This window comes from Lissotriton vulgaris, chromosome 2_1 (assembly GCF_964263255.1).
Source record: "Lissotriton vulgaris chromosome 2_1, aLisVul1.2, whole genome shotgun sequence".
Lineage (NCBI taxonomy): Eukaryota > Metazoa > Chordata > Amphibia > Caudata > Salamandridae > Lissotriton > Lissotriton vulgaris.
In genome coordinates this window covers 713,610,420-713,631,349 of record NC_141687.1, presented here as the reverse complement: position 1 = coordinate 713,631,349, position 20,930 = coordinate 713,610,420, and the positions used below count along the sequence as shown (strand labels likewise).

The 20,930-nt window shown below is 42.4% G+C and overlaps 1 protein-coding gene across 1 annotated transcript in view; it reads left to right on the top strand.

Annotated features, from left to right (window-relative positions):
• SWAP70 (switching B cell complex subunit SWAP70) overlaps window positions 1-20,930 on the top strand; it is a 367,323-nt gene that overhangs the window by 59,262 nt on the left and 287,131 nt on the right. The window contains exon 2 of the mRNA XM_086955967.1: window positions 8,889-9,029. Within this exon, the coding sequence (XP_086812093.1) occupies window positions 8,889-9,029 (141 nt within the window). The remainder of the gene's footprint in view (window positions 1-8,888; window positions 9,030-20,930) is intronic.

The following is a 20,930-nucleotide window of genomic DNA, read 5'->3' as shown; positions in this document are numbered from 1 at the left end:
ATTCAGCTAATCCGTTAAACACCACGCCAAGAGCTGCGGAAAAAACTGCAGAAAAAACTGCGGAAAAACTTACAATAGCACCAACGCCAGCAACACAAACAGACACCCGAAACCGTCAACAAAATGGGACTATTAAAGAACCTGTAATACCTGAGCTATTCAGGAAAAAAACACAGCTAATTCCTCTAAGAGTAACACTAATGAGCAGACATCATTTAATGCTTCATTTGACGCTACTTCTAAAAATCACGACGCAATTCATTCAAATGAACCCTCTTTAAACTTAACTTTACCAACAGCTGGAGATGGAGCTGGAGTAGTAGAGGGAGTGGGTGATGGTGATCTAGCTGAACTTTGTCAAGCTGTAGAGGAAGTTAGAGTTTCACCTGAACAGCCTTTGAACGACGCAGACTCCATTGGATCAGGGGGTCAATTCTTCTCCATGTCTGATGTGTCGATAACATCTGATGGGGAACTTGATGAGGAATTACACAATGAGGATCATCAAACTGTAAAAGACTGGGCCGATGACTGTAATCAAATTTCTGAAGAAGACCTACTTGGCTCTGATTTTCTGCTGAATGAAGGAGCTCCTAATACTGTTCGTAGGGCTGTAGAGGTCAGAAATCCCCTCACAGGTGAAAATTTAGGGGCTATAAATCAACCACAGTGGGAAGGGGCTGGTTTGGCCTCGGAAACTGATGCTGAATCTCCAGAGCTATTGGAGGGAGATGAAGAGATTACATTAAAGTCAATATACAAATTACAGACATCCATGTATAAACTGATCATGGCTCACAGAGAAGAAACTAAAGCGGAAGGGCTTCGTACTCAAGGAGCAGTACGTAAGCTACAGAATGTTGTTCGCCGTGTGGCTAAGTCTAGTACTGAAACCAATTTAAGAGTACAGGAGACTGAAGCCCGCATATCTGCTGTGGAAGATGAATTATCCTCACAAAAAACCTCAATCAAGGATCTGGACAGTACTAGACAAGACATTGACTGGAAATTGACCGATTTGGAAAATCGCGCACAACGTAATAACTTATGTATTTTGGGAGTGGCTGAACAGTCAGAGGGAAAGGATGTTCGACGGTTTGTCGTAGAGATGCTCTCAGATGCCTTTCAAGATCTTAAGGGATTGGACTGAGGATAAGGAAATTATAAGAGCTCATCGTTTTCCCTTTAATCAAAAACGTGATCGGGGGGAGGAAAAAAAAACCCAAGAGCTATTCTTATATGTTTACAATTTTTATTTTTTTTATTTTTTTTAAAACCTTTATTTATGAAATGCACATTACACAGCCTCTGCCTACAACCCCTCAGGGCCGGCCGCTATGACACCTATCGAAGAATAAAGCAAGACAGTACACTGTTAAGACAATCTCTGAACGCACATTGTAGTGTGGAGCATAAAACTTGTACTAGAAGGATATTAAAGGTTTAATTTTTATAATTTTGTCGAAAAAACAACAACACACAAACACATGGTATCATACTGGCAAGGGTCATAAGAGGGGGGGAAAGGGGAGAAGGATCCCCCCGGGAAACCACTTTGGGCGGAGGGCGTGTCACGGCTGGTATGCCCGAAGCGGCGTAGCCGGGGCGCGCCTTCTTCCCGCCCAGGAGGGGTTGTCCTAGACACCTACACCGATGGCCACGCCCAGGAGGCGTACCAGCAGAGGGTTCACGCCCTCCCGAAGACGGATAAAGAGAGCGGGAATCCGAAGAAGCATCCTCTTGTTCCTGTGCTTGGAAGCTGCACCCACTCGTTGCACGTGAGCCCTCAACGGAACAAGGAGCAATTTTGACCCACCCACCAGCCCCTTATAGCAATGTTAGTACTGCAATAAAGTAATTATCTTCTTGATAACATCTTCTCCCCTTTGTTTAGCAGGATATGAAGGTCCAGTTTAGTGATATGATGAATGTCTGAATGTACTGTTTTTTCGTAGCATTGTCAAATATTGCAATTAAACAGCATAATTTTCTCCTTCGTAGGTAATCAAATGTCGTATTTATTTTTTGGTCGGGCGGTAAGGTCATGATCGGTGAGCAGTAATTTCAAGGTCCCTAGAGAGGGGCGCCACCCAATATGGATGGGAGCGCCCGGGGGGAGGTGGCCATTGGCCCCTCCCACGGGGAGGCGGCACCCACTAAGTATGGGTCGCCTAGGGGAAGACGGCCATAGGCCCCTTCCAGGGGAGGAGGGGGCTATATGCACCTCCTACGAATTTCCTGGGGCCCGGATATCCGCGACGGCGGATGTGATAGACAGTGTGGGGTGGGAGGGGGAGTCCACGCTGCCTTCTTACAGTCACCTCACACGGGTCCTCGGACGACCTCTAAGATGGCGTCGAGTTAAATGGGGGGCCCGCATGACAAGGGAAATTGGAGTTGGCACAGAGGGTACAGTCCTCGGTGCGGCCGCCACTCACACCGTGAGGGCGAGAGTTTTGGTAGTAGGGATCTGACACCGGTTGCGACCTTGCCGTTGGCCCGTAATGCTAGGATGTACAATTTTAATTTAGAAAGTATGCATTGGCAGGATGTTAGACTTGGCTAGGAAAACCTTTGTACTAGAGATTTGTTAAGGTTAGCCAATAAACATGTCTTCATCGAAATGTAATAAATGAAAATTGTACATGATATGAAACGTTTATTTTAATATTTTAATTTTGTTTCATATTTTAATAAATACGGCCGGGAGGGTGACTCCCTCCCGCCTTCCAAAAGTTCAGAACTGCGTCCGTCTTCCCATCCTTCGGGATTTGTGTTAGGAGGGGGTAACAGGCATCCCGGCCATATTTAGTAATGGTCAAATTGTTTCATTTCAGGAATTAATGAACAACTTTTCTTAAGTAAGAAATGACTTTTTTTTAAAATTCTTCAACTTTGAACCTTCTTACAGAGTCACCCATCAACTTCCTCAGCTAAAATGACGGAAATTCCGCTGTTAGAACTTTTGCAGAAAAAACCCTGGATAGGAACTCTTTATTTAAGTCTGATTCAGGAATGTGGGGACGATCTGGGACAATGTCAGCTGAAATGGGCTAATAGCCTAGGCATACCTGATATCGATATTTTGCTCTCTATTAAAGCTGCTTCAGACTGTCTGATCACAGGGATGATGAAATCCCAACATTTTATGTGTATACATAATCTTTACTACACTCCAAGTAAAGTTGTTAAGTGGAGCACGACAACGGGAACGAACTGCAGCCGCTGTGGGCTATTTGCAGCTGATGAATTACATATGTTTTTTTCTTGCCCTAAACTCAGCACGTTTTTTCAGCAAATTGAACATTTTTTTTCTGTTGTTCTTAAATGTGAGATTAAAATAACTGCTGAACTGGTATTATTGGTCATTGAACCATACCTCTATTAGGTTAAAACCAATTTCTTATTTTTTATTTATATGTATGGCTGCATTCCGGTCCTGTATCACTAAGGAATGGATTAGTCCGGATCCTCCTTCATTCTTTACTTGGCGCGAAAAACTATTGTTTATGTATAATATTGAATCTGCTATCTATAAGCTAAAGGGGGTTAAAAGAAGAACTTTGGGGGAGAAAATGTGGGCGCCAATTGCCGAATGGATTTAATTAATTATGTTGCTTGAATTATATACACTGTATAATTATTTTTGTATGTAATGTGGATATCTTTTTATTTGTGTAAATTTGTACTGCTGTATTTCCTTGCAATAAAACAATAAAATTATTAAAAAAAAAAAAAAAGCAAGCATTACTCCCTTGCTGTGGTACAGGTGGTCAAAATGTGACTAAGGCAGAATTCCAATGACAGCAATTGTTGTTTTCTCTGCATGCTTATTTTTTATGGTTCATGCTTGGTTTCCAACCAAATGCCATCTTCCCTAAGATTGGGACGCTCTTGCCAATAGATTTTACAGCAAGTTGATCCATAGAAAACAACTTCATCCCTCTGTTGATGGCCATGGGATGAAACTCTGCATTGATGATTTGCTTGTAGTCATGTACATAGAGAAGATATCAGACAAGCCTGACTATCCTTCACCTTTGGTTGTGGTCTGAATGACGTTCAAAGCCTTCCACCTTGTGATGGGCTGCAAGGATTTGAAAGGAAACTAGTGTATATTTTCTTTCTATTTTTGGTGTTCATCTTTCACACAATTCCAACTAAGCAATAGGAAGAATAGTACTGAGGAGTTTGGTCATGTCGATAGGGACATGTGGAAACGTATTTTTGTTATCCACAAGACGGTTGGCATTTGTGTTTACCTGAGACAAGTGACATTTATGCCATGCACTGATTTAACCCCAATTAGAACAGACAACAAGGACTTGTAGTTGGTCCATTCCTGGCACTACGTGTCCGGGTTTGAAGTGGGGTAGTCAGGACCTTCTTTGTGGTAGTAGACAATGTTTAAGTGTTGCTGAGGTCCAGGTTCTTTGAGAAGTGCTCTGAAGCTCGTACGGGTACAATGTCTGTCCTTTCTTTGATAGCCTTCAACTTAATACTAATATTTGATCCTTCATGAGGGACAGAGTGAGATTGTTTGATGCTGCTTTATGCACACAAAGAGCTACTCTTCACCTGGGCGAGTAAGATCTGGTTGTTCAGGTGCTTTACTATGTATCACTTCCTCCTTGGTGTGTGCATATAAGGATGTTTATATATGGATAGAAATAGATGTTTTAATATATTTTCAATCTTTGTGTATGCTGTTGTACATCATTCTCCTAAAAATATATTTTTATTAAATGTCTTCTTATTTAACTCTGAAAAGGTTATGTTATTATCAAATTCTGTACATTATCTTTTAGGTCGAGCCTAACAGACAGCTGTTTGCAAAAACATACTGTTAGCTTAACAAGAGCATGCAGGGGCTTGGAGCCCTCCCACTGCTCACCATTATTGTTATTTCCTGACACCCTCATTTCCCTGCTTCTTAGTGTTGAACTTGTCCAGCTTTCCAATCTTGTGTTTGGCCCTCACATAGAGCAAAGTCTCTTTACCATCTCTTTTAATTAGCTTCTATGCTTCCGCTGCTTGCTTTTCAAGCACTACCTTTTTTTCTTTTGGGTTAAGCACCCCACGAGAGTGCATCTGTGTTACACACTTTTCTGTGTTGTTCTCTCTGGCCCGTTTGCTTGTCGATTCCCCCGCCATACTTTGCTTGATTTTGTGTTCTCTTCTTTGGCTTTTTCGTCTGTGTGCTTCTCCCTTGTTGCTCTCTGGCCCGTTGCTTCTCCTCACCGCCCCCCTCTGTGTTGCTTCTGTTGCCTCCACCCGCTGCATTCGTTCTCCCTACACTCTGTGTTTCCCTATCATTGCCCTCCGTGGTGCTCGTCTCCACTCGCAAAGTCTGTGTTGCTCCCTTCCCATTTGCACTTACTCCATTTTCTAGACATGTGTGTGTAGTACGTGCACCCACAACATAACACAGTCAGCTACATTATAGGCTTTTTTAGTTGTATAGCCATGTTGCACAGAATAGGTAAACACCTTTGACGAAGCCAATAGGTCTCAGAAGCGAGACTTTTGGTTTTGCCAATGCTTGTTCTTTTATACTAGGCACAAAATATGTATTTTTCTACATATAATCAGTGACAGCTTTGTAGTATCGCACATAAAGAAACACATGTATCATTGTGTGGCTTTAAAAAGTGCCATTTGTAAAAAGTGTCACGTGGGTGGGCTATAGCCGACTCCCTGAAACAGAAATGGCCTTGCACAATCGAAAGGAGAAGTGCAACTACTTTTTTTCTTGGCTATTTGTAAGGAGCTTGCAGAACTGTGGTTATCGGACCAGTGGAGCGCAACGATACTGCTGCTGAAACATGAAACGTTCACGTTTCATGCACATTAGTTATTTTTAAACTAACTAATAAAAGCCAGGTTGGCAAAATAATAATTTACAAATTTTAAAAACAACACCACTTGCAGAGAAATTGTCTATAACATTTCATAGTATATTGATCAAGAGTTGGGATCCGCCTCTAGGTGTGTCCATTAGTTGTGAAGCGCAAGCAATAAAAGGGCATAAGGGGAAAGTTGTGAGATGCACTTTTAGGCAAGGTGCCAGAGCGGTAATCTGTTCAGAAATAGCCTCGTGAATTAACATTTCTGTAAACCATAAAGTTTTACTGATAAGCTAAGTATGCATTAGAAGGTTCTTTCAATCCAGAGTTGTTTGCATCCCAACCATATAGACATAGCTCATAGCGATAGAGATGGATGCAATTCCATCACATGTTGATACACCAGAAAAGCTTCCATTTAAATATCTCACTGCACTGTAGATGAGGTGCATCTTCCGGCTGTGGGTCGACCATCGGAATCTAAGTTTACAAAAAGTTATGAGTGACACTTTTTTCTAGTCTATTTGAGAAATTGCACAATCCATCCAGTTACATTTAGTTTGTTGCAGTCTGTATTTCTCTTGCTCTGATAACGTTGTCATCTGTTGGCTAGGTGGTTGATTAAGGTTTGTTTCAGTAGCTTTAATTGAGGGAGGAGCAAGGGCCTTTGGGTCTTTTACTGACTTTTTCATCTGTTTGCTAAAGATGCATATATTTCATCTGCTGAAACGACTAGAAAGAGAACAGGACTTGTCTTCTTGTGCGCATTTATAGCCATTTGTAGTCATTACTAGCATTAAATGTTGGTACAAGAAACTGTTATGGTACCTTGTGCCATGTTAAACTGATAGCGAGCAATCCCTGCTGTGGAACGCAGGCATACTGTTACCATACAGCTTTCTTGAACTTTCATGGTTTGTTTCAATTCAAAGTTGGATCCTGCTCTTTTTCCGGTCGATTTGAAAATCTCATTAACATTGTACCCAAATTCTCCAAATTTGGAGTCGAGTACGTACGTTCGATTTCTTGCATTGCCAGCCAGATTTGATATCGAGTGGAGTCTCCTATTTTAGGGGTTTTTCTAAGGGAGTCCCAGGTGGAAGCCAAGCCTACATACACTACTTGCTCAGATCTGAACGTGGCCAGGGCACGAGCAAGAGCAGGCATGTATTTCCTGTGCTCAGTGTAGCTGTGTACACACATTGGCGGTATGGCTCCCTAAGCTTTATGTGACATCATACACCACATAGTTATTTGGAAAGTGGTAGAATGACCACAAATGATAAATAGCTACTACCAATATTTTCAAACCAGGAATTATCAACCAGAAAAAGACACTATGTGTTGTTTCTTTGTTGGTAGTCCTCTACCTAGTTGGCACTGAGCACTACAGAACAGCAACAATGAATAGGACAAAATACAGTTTACAGTGAAGAGAACTAAAGTGTGTGCAGGATCCTACATAAACCATGGGATGTTAGACTGTCCATCTGACTTGCAATCTACAGTTTAGTAGAATTATTTTTGATTCAATCTGGAGCGTGATTTTAACGAGTTTTGCTACATGATAAAAAGTAACCATTTTACCAGTATTGTTACCTCTTTTAAAAAGATATTAATATTTAAATTGGAATGTAGTAGTTTATGAAGTATACATTCAGAAATACTTTTTGTAGATGATAAATGCTAATTCTGTGTATTTACAGTTCATCACATTTTACTCACAAAACAAATTATTTTAAAGCCCGTACATTTTATGCTGGAAGATGGGATAGTCAAACAGAAAAATGAAGTACCTCCAATAACTATCTTGTAGGATATGGCCATCAGTAGTGGCTGGCATCTACGGGGAGAGACGTGCAAAAGAAAAAAAACACACAAAAAAAATCGTACTGTCTCCGCTCCAGACCTCCACAGGGGCTGGAAGCTGGTTCCTGGAACCCCTTTGACCAATCAAGGCGCTGCTCTCATGCCGTGAGAGCAGGAACCTGATTGGAGGGAACAGCCTCACTGGGTGCTCAAGAGCAGATGTGCACTTTAAACAGAAGTACATAGACAGCCTACCCTCCTCCCTGCTGCTGTCACTCAGCAGCGCCCCCACCCTCCTCCTGAAGCTTGACTCGGACAAGGATGAAAACGATTGGGTTTTGGGGAAATTTTAATTTAGACGTCTCTAATCCGCTCCAATGGAGGAGCTGCCCCTGATGGCTACCTATATGAGCACAAATTACTAATTTATACATGAGATTTGTCTGTAAATTGATTTGTGCCCCCGTCAAAAATTACTCTCCCGTATTAAAATGGAAGACCAAAAACATTATCTTTTTTTGACTAAATGTTAATGATGATGGATGGCATCAGGAAATGTACGTGGAAAGGGGATGCTATGCAAAGGTGGAATCCCAATCATTAGCTATGTTTATCCCTGTAATGAGATATTCCAGGAATGACTAAAATCTCATAAAGTTGATTTCATATGACCATTAACAGTGAAAAATACAATTAGATATTTTTCACTATTCAGACGTGCCTCGCTTTTGTCATGAATGTAGAATTTTCGATATCTTTAAAACTCGGTGGTAACGGTCCTTTATTAACTTGAATAGCCGTCAATAATGAACTGTAAAGATATTCATCATCTATTTTGGGTAATGCAGATATGTTTATTGGCTTCCAGTAGACTGGAGATCTTTCACGGGCAACCATCTAAATTCCAATTCTGCGTCATTCTATCAGCTAAACAGGGAAGTTGAAATATTGCTTCCAGTGTTTTATTTCCAGTCTCGTTCTGTGCAGTGAATAAAAAGTTCCTATTTCTAAAGTAGATTAGTCAGTTTTATTGACTAGCCACAATTTTTCTTAGTGGGTTTTAGTTGTCGTGTGTAGCTGCACACTTGGGTAAATGAGATAATAAAATCACATGGCTAACTCATTGAAACATGTTTTATGTTCTCCACATTACTTGTGTATTTGTTGTAGAAAGTAAACAAGCTCATTGTTTTAGAAAGAGCCTTAAGGAAGAAATCTTTTGCTATGTTTTAGGTTCTGTCTCACAATTTGTGCACATTGCTCAATGTTCCTCATGACCCTGTGGCACTGGAAGAGCATTTTCGAGATGACGACGAAGGACCAGTTTCCACCCAGGGATACATGCCGTACTTGAACAAGTTCATATTGGATAAGGTAAGGGCTATTTTTGTTTAGTACTCAATTTGTTATTAGGGTATCTAATTATTTTATCAGGCACTTGTTTTTAATAAAGCTAAGGAAACAATTTTTGTTGTGAGGAGAACCATTTGGGTGGTGAGCATCATACAGTTGCTGTCAGTAAGTCTTGCAGTTAAGGCTGCGTGATACCTTCGATTTGGGTTTTCCAGCACCAAAGTATTTGGACGAAGAGCCCAAAAAGTATTGACCCTATTTGTAGTTGATTTAATTTATACACAGAATGTTTGGAACAGTTTAGGTGCCTTTCCATGAACAAAGCAGAACAAGCATTGGCAAAGCCAATAGGTCTTGCCTTTTGGATTTTAAAAGTGTTTAGCCACGCATCACAATATCCTGGGTACTGTACCCCCAGGGATTGAAGAGCTATAGCAAAGCTGTACTGCTCACCTGTTTGCTTTTTATTGCTATATTTGGGTATTCTGTGTTACCAAGTTTAATAATGAATAAGTAAAAATTTAAAAAATAAAGTGTAAAACTTCACGTTTACATTTACTGCATCCTAAATACGAAGTAAATGTAACCGTGAAGCCTTATACTTCAGTTTTTTTCTTACCAGGTCCAAAGGGCGAGACCTATTGGCTATGCCTTTGCTTGTTGTTTTAGTTAACCTCTTGTGGAGTGGAGAACTCTGATGTTATTGTTTCTGTTTGCAAACTTTACCGCTCCTAAAGAAAGACGAATTATGGAAATTAGTTGTCGAGAGCTGTTTAAAAGCATCCTCGGGTAAAACCGATCACAATGCTACTTGTGTGTGGCATCACTTGCCTGAATACTGATGTAAACCTCTGCCTGCACTCCCGGGCTCATCTCTTCGGCATCTCCGCAATGAGGAAGCATCCGCTGTTGCTCCGCAGGCGTTACTAATAGCTTTTGCCATGGCTTGTTTTGTACTATTTGCAATCATCTTGAAGTTATTTGGCATTACTTTGTCAAAATCTAGATTTTGTTTTGTAAAGTGTTTTAAATATGTGTCTGTTTCTCTGCGTTCCACCTACTTCTGTTTTGGGCACTGACACCAGCCTAGAATTGTAATGGCATATTATAGCCCTAGTCTTGTTTTTGTAGAAGTACATTTCTTTGTCTCCAAAGCAAAGAGGCCTGTGCTAGCAATGATCTTAGGTTGTCAGTTTAGGCTTTCAACTGACCTTAGAATCGAGTGACCCTCTTCCAACTAACTTCTTACTCCTTTTCACTTCTTTCCAGGGAATCCTGTCTAGATGCCACAGGTAAAGCCAAAGCTGGAAAGGATAATACCTTTGGCACTTACTGTTTGGCCGTAATGGGCCTGAAAGAACCTATGGCTGGGCTACCTGTTCCACCTATTTTCCATCTAATCACATTACTTGATCTAGGAACTGTCTCCAATAGGTTTTAACCATTTTATTTCCCTAAACACATATTTCCATAACAGCATCTTTTCCTGTGCATTGCCTTCCCTACCAAGACCACCCCTCCCCGCAGCCATAACATCTGCCATAGTTTTGGCATCCGCATCATAGTGATCTCCCCATCGATCAAAAGGCGTTAGTTTTGACATTAGATGCAAACCTCCAAGCTCACTTCATAATTTTAGTTTTGGAAAAACATGGGCGATTATTTGTGAACCATAGAAGTCCAATTGAAAGTATGAAAAAGTCTACAGGAATGACCCCTCATAATTTTTCTCACTCTCCCTCTTAGATTATATTTACTCTAGTGGTAGGCCAGGGTATAGCCTATGTATCTGAAAAGGGTGGGAGCACACTGCCTCACATCCCAGCACTCCGTTCGCCCCAATGCATCATGCCTCAACCAGCTGGGTCCCACATATCTGGCGAACAAACTGTCCAGACACCCATCATCGGGCACTCTCCGCTCTGTTGGGAAAGGTCTTCTTGTAATCCCTCGCATCAAGCGAACCAGACTGAGAGGTAAATCATTCTCCTATCTAGCTCCTCAATTCTGGAACCAGCTTCCACTGGACATACGCCTTTGCACCAACTATCTAAGCTTTCGGAAAAGTGTAAAAACCTCACTCTTCTAAACTCCTACTGCCTCACCTGTATGCGCCCTCAGCGCGGAGATACCCCATGTGGGGTGATTCAGGCGCTTTACAAATGACAAATAAATAAATAAATAATGCTAATGATAGAGCGCTAAGATGTTTTGAAAATTGTAGGGGTGCATCATAATCACTGATAGTCCGCACCCACATATACTCATGGGTTATGTTAACAGAGAATAGTTAGAAATGTGAATGTAATAACGAATAATGTGAATGTAATGTTAGGAATTTAGTTTAGTTGAAAATGGTAAACGACATATGAATGTAATTGCTTATTTCAGAATGCTTAGCTTATTATTTTATGTAATGAAAATGCATAAGAGTTAAACGTGCATTATAGAGTCTGCACGTGTAGAAGTGACTAATTGTGTTTTAAAGTGAAGAAATGCAATTCTTATAAATGCATTGTTTAAAATGTGTAATCCTTGAAATGTACAGGCCTTAATGGATGTTAATGTTTTGCTCTGGAAGGCCTAATTATTTCTTATGTCGGCTGAATTATGTAGGCCCGAAATGTGTCTCTCTGGAAGCGCTCTTAGTTAAAGGAAGTCAGCAGATTCGATGTACGTGCAAGGTTATTTAGATTCACATGCTTTCAGTTGCAGGTGCAAGGACATCGTCTTTGTTATTTAGTTTGATGCTCTCTGTTTTAGGAGTTAGGTATGGAGGAGACCTGCTACAGTGTATCGTGGAATGCTGATAATTGGAAGCTCTCAGGAGAAGCCTGAGACCCAAGGTTGTACCAACCGTTATTGGACGGAGTGCAAGTTTCTGGAAAGTTACCTTTCAGAGGTGTTCAGCCAAAGGAGGTGTTTCGGGGGCGTGTTCTATTGATTGTTCATTTTGTATTAGTGACAGTGCCCCGAGGGAGGAGTGGCAGAGAAGAGCAGATGGGAGCAGAGAGCAGTTAGGAAGGAAGGAAGGGATTGATTCTTAGAAGAGAGACTCAGCTTTGACTATTGATTCATGCAACGTGAGTGTACGTCTTAGGAAGTCTTAACAAGCTGACACCTTTTCTCGATTTGAATTGGGAAATGCTAAGCAGGAATGTCACCTTAGTGCTAGCGTAGGGATAGATCTAACTGATCATCAGTTACATCAAAAAGAAAAGTGAAGACTGACTTAGACTTTGGAGCATTTGTTGCTTGCCTAATTTTCCTAGAATTATTGATCCTTTTTAATGCTACACCAAATCAGATTGGTACATAGAATGTTTTTTGTATTAGTGCTCATGTATTTTTTCAACCTCGTAATGAGGTGTTTGTATGTTCAGTTATTTTCGGCTTTGTAATAAAATCCTTGAATGGTAAGTTGGAGTCAGTTGTCCTTTCCGAGTCTAAGTTGATCTGTGCATATTGTTTGTGATAACGACATTGGGTACTCTCCTTTACACTTCCTTGCAGATAAAAAGATCCAGTCGGTCGAGGATTCTTAGCAATGGTGTGATGAGATAAAAGATGAGATTAGAATCCGGCGTTATCACTAAAGGCAGTGCATGATAACACTTACTACAGTAACAGTCTCTAGATTTCCCCCTTGTAGGTGCAACCAGTGCCGTGTATCTCTAGGCAAGTGCTTCAGGATAGTTTTCCTTCAGTAGAGAGCAACACATTCTTTTGGGGCGCTGATCAATAGTGTTTGCTTAACTGTTTAGCAACCCTTATTCATTGGTGCTTTAAGATGTAGGCAAATGGTGGCTACCTGCTATGGTAGTCTTTTGAGTGTAAATCTGCTGTGCATACACCAGAAATTTATCCTGGGTATTTATACTGTGTATTTGACTAGACCAAAAATCAGGTGATCGAAATCGTTTGCCCTAGAGGGCATTATATTGCCCTCTCTCTAAACCTAGGTTGCTGGTAATGAAAGAATGGGACACTTTTAAGGTACTGCTAGAGTTTAAGGCACAGAAAAAGCAGACAGTGAATATGAAAGCTCCAGGGTGGCCAGTTTGGCACCTACTAGAAGAACCCCATGTTTTTTTATTTACATCGTTTTGTAAAGTGTGCACCAGACTTCAACGTCATAAAGAGTTGGACAGCAGCAGTTCTGTCCAAATAACTATTATTGTACAGCAGGGCATCTAAACGCAAAGTGCTGAAAATAGAAAGGTTTAATGCCTTGGAGCCCTCTGTGCAGGAAGAGTCAAATTTTTACAATACTAGGACAAATAGTGTACTATTAGACTCGTACATCTTCAGCACCAGTAATGTATATAGGTCAGACAATCTTCAACGAGCACCAGGTTATGACCATGGTACCCAGCTGTGAATCATGGGGCGATATCTTCTTTAGCAGAATATATGAATAAGGAATGTGAGACAAATCAGTAATATGGAACTAGAGTCAAGATCTGTTTGCATTTGGACATCTCCTTTTGATCCAAAAGTTGTGAATTATCATAATGGGGAAAACGCAGGAAGAACAAAGTGGCAAGATGTATAATGTAGCACGATAAGAGTCAGATAATATAAATGTACAAGTCAACTCTGACACAAATTGCCAAACTTCATCTTCATAATTAAATAGGACCTGGATAACAAGCGACCATTTATGCATAAATAGAAAACAGATCGGGTTCGTGCTCCATGCACCTTAAAGCATTCTTCAAACAACTTGCAGGCATAGTTTGATCCTACTTGGTGGAAAATTTGTAGAGTGCCCCCATGTGAATTAGAGAAAGGGAAAATGTGTATTCTGGTTAGTTAGTTGCACTAAGAATCTGAGATCAAATGGCTATGCGATGGAAATGAATCTTTTTTTGCACATCCGCGTGTGCTAGGACTTCCTGACTTGGGGATCTTGAGTCAGGCCTAGAGTACTGACTGGAGGAAAAGACTAGTTTGCTAGTCAATGTCATCTGCTGTAGCTCTAGATATCGGGTAATTCGGAAGTTGTCTGTGGGAAAAGAAAAGACGCTGGTGCGTATCAATAATCTGTGTGAGAAACTTGAAAGAAGTTTGAGAATTGCCTACAGTGGAAATGGGAAGTAATATTTGTATCTGCTTTAGAGCTAGATGAATGTCGCATCACTGATGGTGTGCCGGTAGTGTTTGGAAGGAGCTTTCCCTGATGAAGGGCCAAAAAAAGGGCCCGAAATGCATTGGGAATATAAATATAGCTGTCTTTCATGAATTACGTGTTCTTGACGTGAAGTAGCACGAGGCCTGGATGGGCACAACTATTTTATGTGAAGCTAAAGGATATGTGGATTGTTTCATCATGTTTAAGCAAGAAAAGTTTGATTATATGTGGGGAAAACCGACAGAATAAAAACAAACTTTAATCAAAACAAGATTGTGACGTGCTCTGTAGAAGCTGTGCGATTGGTTTTGCACCAGAGTTCTGCTGCAAGGTATTGATTCAAGTCATATTTGTATGCCACAGCGTTCCTGGTCCATTGTGCATCAGATCCTAAATATGTGAGTTTCTTCAGCTTCTTGAGTTTGGTATACAGCAGGGGCCAGAACAATAAAAAAAATGCGGAGAGTAGGTACAGCAACTAGCTCACCAATGGCTGGTGTTGAAGGTGCCTTAAGAGGTCTATGGGAGCTGAAGGATCTTGTTCTCGCTTACTCCATTTGTGCTGGTATTCTGGAGCATCTCTCCGTGGTGCTGGAATGGCAGCAATAATGAGGGTAATGACAAATTAAGAGCTGTTTGAGTGAGTTCCTCAGTATCATCAGTCCACTGCGCACTGACTGCTCATCCGGCAAGTGGTACCTACAGTCTATATACCAAAACATTGTGTTGAGTACAGTCCTTCCTAATACCATAGAGACCATCTTCAAAATAATAGAGTGGTTAAAAAGGCTTGAGTATCCCCATCTGGCAGGAAGGGACAGTAGTACCTTTTTATGAAGTTAGAGATTTTGTCCACAGTTGGGGAATAGGAGGATACAGAAAGCTGAGAGTATCACAGGTGTGGTGTCTCCTATAACACTTCATATTACTTTTGTTGTTGTTTTATTTTTGTGATTTTATATAGCTTGGACTTGGCCCAGAGGCATCTGAGCACTTTTCAAGTGAACACTTACCAAACAATTACCATACCGTCATAGCAGGAGTACAATTGAGACCCAAACTGAAGAGTTATTGGGGGCAAAGATAGACACGAGCGCAGATCCCAGATAATCATTGTGGTAATTAAATTGATATACAACATTCAAAATGGCAAGGCAGGAGTGAGTGGGAGCAAAAGGAGTTTAACGTAAGTGTCTTTCAAAGAGAAGAGCTTGGAATTCTTTTTTTTAAGGTAGCATAGCATGTGGTCAGAAGGAGAATATGAGAATGTGCTGGTACATGAGTCCCCTCTTTTGAAAGTGGGGGCTCCAGGAGAAGGAAACTGAGGTTTCTAGTACCCTGTGTTTTGTGCCATATTTTAAAATCTTTCTTTTGGTATGCCGGCGAGGAGGATGCATTGCAAGCAATTTTAAAATGGCCATCACCCTAACAGGCAACCATTAGAGGGCTAGCAGGATGGGAGTGATATGGCCAAATTGCTTGTCACCAATAACTAGGCATGCCACAGCATGTAGAACTACTCTGAGTGGACCTAAGTGAACTTTGAGGATGCTTAAGAGGAGCAAGATTCCGTAGTCCAGTCTGGGCACATGTGCAACCGATTTTAGGTCCTGTTCTGGGATGAGCTGCCTGATTCCAGGGAGCTGCCTTAGCTGGAACCTGGAGTTCTTGTCCATTGCTGTGATGTGATTGTGGGGGTTGAGTCGGACTGCGAGGATGAAACCGAGTGACTTGGCATTCTGAACAATGGGGGATTGCCACTCCAAAGCTGGGAGGAATTCCATCCAATTTTGTACATGTAGTTTGGATGTTGTTGTTGATATCAGAAGGAATTCCATTTTCACAGGGTATAGTTTGAGGTGGTAGCATCCATGACTAGTTTTTTATCAAGATGTTGGATAGGAGAGTGATGTCGTCCGGGGATGTGACCTTCAGGCAAATTTGGGTATCATCAGCATACAGGTAGAAGAGGATACCTGAGTTCATGGGTGTCGCAAAGAGACTTTGAATAGGGTAGGAGAGACAATCAAGCTTGGGGGAACCCATTGTTGCAGGCTGACTGACTAAGAGACAGAGTTCCCAATTTTCACTTCTTGGGAACTGTTTGTTAGATAGGAGGTGAGCCAGTTAAAGAATACACCTTCAATCCCCATTAGATTTTTCAGGATCTTTATCAGAGCATGGAGTGACAATGGAGAGATGGTGGAGAACAAGAAAACATGCATATCCAGTGTCGACGATGTGGAGGGCACCTTCCAGAATCTGCAAAATTGCAGCCTCGATGCGGCAGTCGTGACTGCAGCCAGATTGCAGAGTATCACAGAAGTTGTTCGTGTGAATGTGGCGTGACAGTTGGGAGACTAGCAGCTTTCAATCACCTTACCTAAGAACAGAAGAATGAACACTGGATGGAAGTTTTTACAGTCACGGGGGTCCAATGATTTTTTTTTTTTAGCAACGGGGAAATGTGGCCAACTTTTAGACCATCTTGGAATAAGCCTTGTTCAAGGGAAGATATGACCAGGGTGGCCCAAACGGGGACATGTTGTATGGCGAGGCCTTTACTGATAGAGCCAGGGATAGCATTGCTGATATGATTTGAGTGTAGTTTTTTTCTCACTGATCTACGCTTAGACTGGAGGGGGATTGTCTCTAGTCTTTCTCAAGCTTTCTGAGATGCTTCCTTTCTTCAGAGTTCTTTAGATAACCAAAAATAGGGGTTGCGTTTTCTTCATTTGATCTTGAGGCATGCAAACTCCTCTGTCAAGGAACACAATAGGTTATTGACTATGTCTGTGGACTCATTGATGTCAAGTTGGTGAGTAATCGAAATATGATTTCGAAGGGTTATGATAGCCTGGGCTTTAATGTCGATGCTGCTTGTGTACCTAAACTTGATTTTTACCTTCAACTGTTGGCCAGAGGTTTTAGAGTTTGTAAAGACACTGTGAAGGGGATTAGAAGGTGGTCAGACCAGTCTGCCAGGATGGGATCATTGGTTGTTAGGTGGAGAGCTCTTGTTAAGAAGGGTTCCAAAGACAACCGGTAACCAAAGACCCTTTTATGTTGCCCGGCGGTATCGCCTCTATGACCCACCAATATTAATCAATGAAGAAGCAGGCGCTGGAGACTGGAAGGCAGGAAACGAGGATTTTATTCTCTCCGGAGGAGAACACATCAATTCAGACAGCAAGTATCGTCACGAGGTGCTCTAACCACATCTCTGAGGCCTGGCCTCTTATACTAGGGATTATGACCTTTATTGCACATAACACATTCTCGCAATACTTTAGTACTTGAAAGAACATCCTCGGAATCTCCCCTTCAGACCCGTTCCCACATACATTTACAGTTGGATTCCCCACCCCGGTCACAACAGGTGATGGTTGTCGCACAGCAGGGCATTCCGCCGATTCACGGAATGCATGGGGTTGATCGGATCTCATGGGGTGGGGGCTTTGATCGGTTCGGGGGTCTTTTGATGGGGAGGGGAAGCTTCCTACTGTACGGGGTAATAAACAGTATCCGCAGAGCCAGGTGGCGGCCTGGGAACAGGGAAGACAAACGGGGACACAGGAAAAGGGGTTTGCATCAAAAGGGTTTGAGGCCATGAAAGGAATGAGGGGAGGTGTCGCGCTGGGAACAGGATGGGATTCAGTGGTGAAGCTGCGCTGAAGAGGGGTTTATGACCCTAGGCATGAGAGAGAGCGGGGGTTGTCAGTGTGTGGGGGAATGCTTGCGAGGTTAAGAGAGAGAGAGAGACGCGCTGGCTATCAGCGAGGGGCAGGGAGGCCATGGTGCTCAAAATGGCTGCCGCTTACGCGCACGAATGGGCTTGGAAAAGGGGGGGGCAAGATGGCGCCGATAATGTTCACCAAGTTTGTATTTATTTTCCACAGTCCTCCCTTTAACATTTCCAAGACATCTTGCTGGCCTATTTCCTATCTACACCTATATGCAGCGATCATAAGTAAGGGAGAGGGGACTTAGGCGAAAGAACTGTACATAAACATCACATTATCAACATCATATTGAAAAATCTCATCATTTAGTAGGCGCGTTCATCGTTAAGTTGGTTGCAGAAAAAGTCATCGTAATGCAATATCAGACTAGAATTACGTAGTGAGGGCGTTGGGTACAGATCATAGAATAAGAACTGGTAAGTTATCATATAAGTAAGTCCTTTTTGTATACGGCGGGTGCATAGTCAGTCCAATGGTGGTTGGGAGAGAGATGAGATACAGTAAAAATATATATCAGAGTTCTTGTTGTCCTTTGTCGTCTTCTGTCGGCACTGTTGAGCACCTGGATTACCTATCAACAGAAATGTTCATGTGGATTGAGTCGTTGAGGGTCTGCGGGTAGGGGTGCATTCTGTTTGGTTTTCGTCAGACCTCGTAGGAGGAATGCGTTACGGTTTTGGAGCAGGTGCATCTCCCTCCGTAATGCAGAGCATAGATTTGCAATGGAAAATGCAATTGTTCCAGAATTGTGAGATCTGTTCGTTTCTTGAGTCCCTGTGGTGGGCATTTCCTGTTGCTTCCATCATCTTCAAGGTGCTTGGTAGCGGGCAGAACCACAAACTTTGTTTATCTTTTCTTCGGGGGCGACCCTTGGTGGAGTTCTAGGTCACCGTTCTGGGTTTTAACATAGTCCGTGGTCTACTTAGTCGGAGTTCCTTCCTTTCTGACGCAAGGAGTACTCTTCTCTGGGTAGCTCAGTAGGATTTGGAGGAACTTGGGAGTTCGGATGGAAAGGTGCGGGTGTGAACAGTCCTTATGGTAGGTCGGAGGAGGAGGGGATGGAGCAAGGCCAAGTCGGGAACAGATCAGGGGGAGGCGGAGAGTTTTGCGACAGGCGAGTCCGTAACCATGTTCAGAGAGCGGGGGCTTTTGGCACACGTTGATCATATAGCAGGGGCTTCAGGTCAGCCCTTTCCTTAGCTTTGTCTGAAACAATGCCCCGTCCGGCGTCTCCTTACTGCTGTGGTCTCGCCTCGGCCTCCGTCGCTGATGTTCCACAATCCGCAGTCAGGCCGCGTGCTCCCACATCCGGTCTCTTTCTCCTCCGACAGTGATACCCTTAAATGAGTTTTGAAAAGACAGTCTTTAGAGATATTGCAGAAGAAGGTAATTACATAAGTCTATTTCTCTCCCAACACCAAGCAACTGGGGTAAGCACTCGCTACATTGGAGATTCTTGCGACTGACGTATAAACAATTGATGATGGGTTTGCTGGATTCCTTACAACTTCCTTTTGTTGGCTAATTCTTTGACGCTTTGATGATTATTACGTTCATTTGTCATATGTCTATTATAGTAGATGTCAGTTCTTCTGGCAGAGACCCACTTCCCTAGTACAAGTCTTGAAAAGCTAGGCTGGTCTTCAGGGCCTTGTGTTTTACAAAAAGTGCAACGTGCTATTCACCATAGTCTGATAGGCATCCTTCTGAGGGATGAACATAGGCTAAACAAGTCTTCATTACATCAAAAAAAAAAAACATCTTATTTTCAGCAAGGCTTACAGCAACAAGGTCTTTCGATTTTCGATCTAATTTTTAACTTTGCATACATCTTTCTAACTTTCTATAAAAATCCTCGCAACCTGGTTACTACAAAAACTCGGGAGGGGTGGTTTGCAATAATTATTAAACTTATCCTCGGGGAAGGAGGGATCTTATGGACAACAATTTAGGGACACAGTGAATTAGAGCAGGGGGCGTTTTTTCAGGCTCTCGTTCAGGGCAGCTGACACAAACTGGGGGGCATTTTGGGTAGATGGGGGTGTCTCGATCATTTCTTACAGCTTGGGGTACGGAGACAATTTGCAATGGGGATGGTCGCATTACCACAGACACATTTTATCATAGAGGCCACTGACAAATAGTTCCCTGAGGGTGGGTCAAATTTAGGGAACCTTAGTCGTCTTACCTGTCCCTTTCCTATCGGTCAATTTAATTTTCATCCATATTTTTAGCAGAAAGGGAGAGGTAGTAACGTGGTACCGATACAATTTTATTTAGGACAAATTTGTGCAAATACTTGTGGTATTTGGGGCCAATCAGGAGGTGCACCAGGTTCGCCAATTAGGTGCCAGTTGCTAGGAAGAGGGAAAGTGTGGAGGGGTGGAAGAGTGAGTGAGAGAGAGAGAGAGAGAGAGAGAGAGAGAGAGAGAGAGAGAGAGAGAGAGAGAGAGACAATAGGCCAAACAGTACACGTGTGACATGGGGAATGACCGTGTATTGTTAGGGCTATTCAGTGTGTTACCTAACGTTTAGACGTTTTGGGTCTGTGTTAGGATGTAGAAAGCATGCAGTTTGGGGACAGAAGAGCATTAGATCAGGTAAAAAGGTCGTGCATTGGGTAGAGCGTCCTTGTTGTGTCGTTTTGCAGCGCTAGTCCGTCTTCATGCATCGGGCGTGACGTGGTTCCAGATCCCTTATGGTACTCTAATCGGGATTCTAATGTAACCTGCAGAGGGAAAAAGGGGAAAAAGGGGAGGTAGGGGGACAACATTCGAACACATCAAATGTATGGGCACGAAAGTCCTTTACTTACCACATACTCGTACTTATCTCTTCGGGATATAATCCCTTAGGGTTCTGGTTTCCTAAAGTCATGGGGGCAGGCAATGTGATAGGTTGTTCATGGGGAGGTTCGAGGATGGCATTAAGGATCGTGTGTAGTGAAAACGCTAAAAAGAGGAATCAGAGGTGCCTAGCGTGAGGTACCCGGTTTTGTAGATGTATCCGGCCATCGGGATCCCTAAATCATTCCCAAAGCTGTGA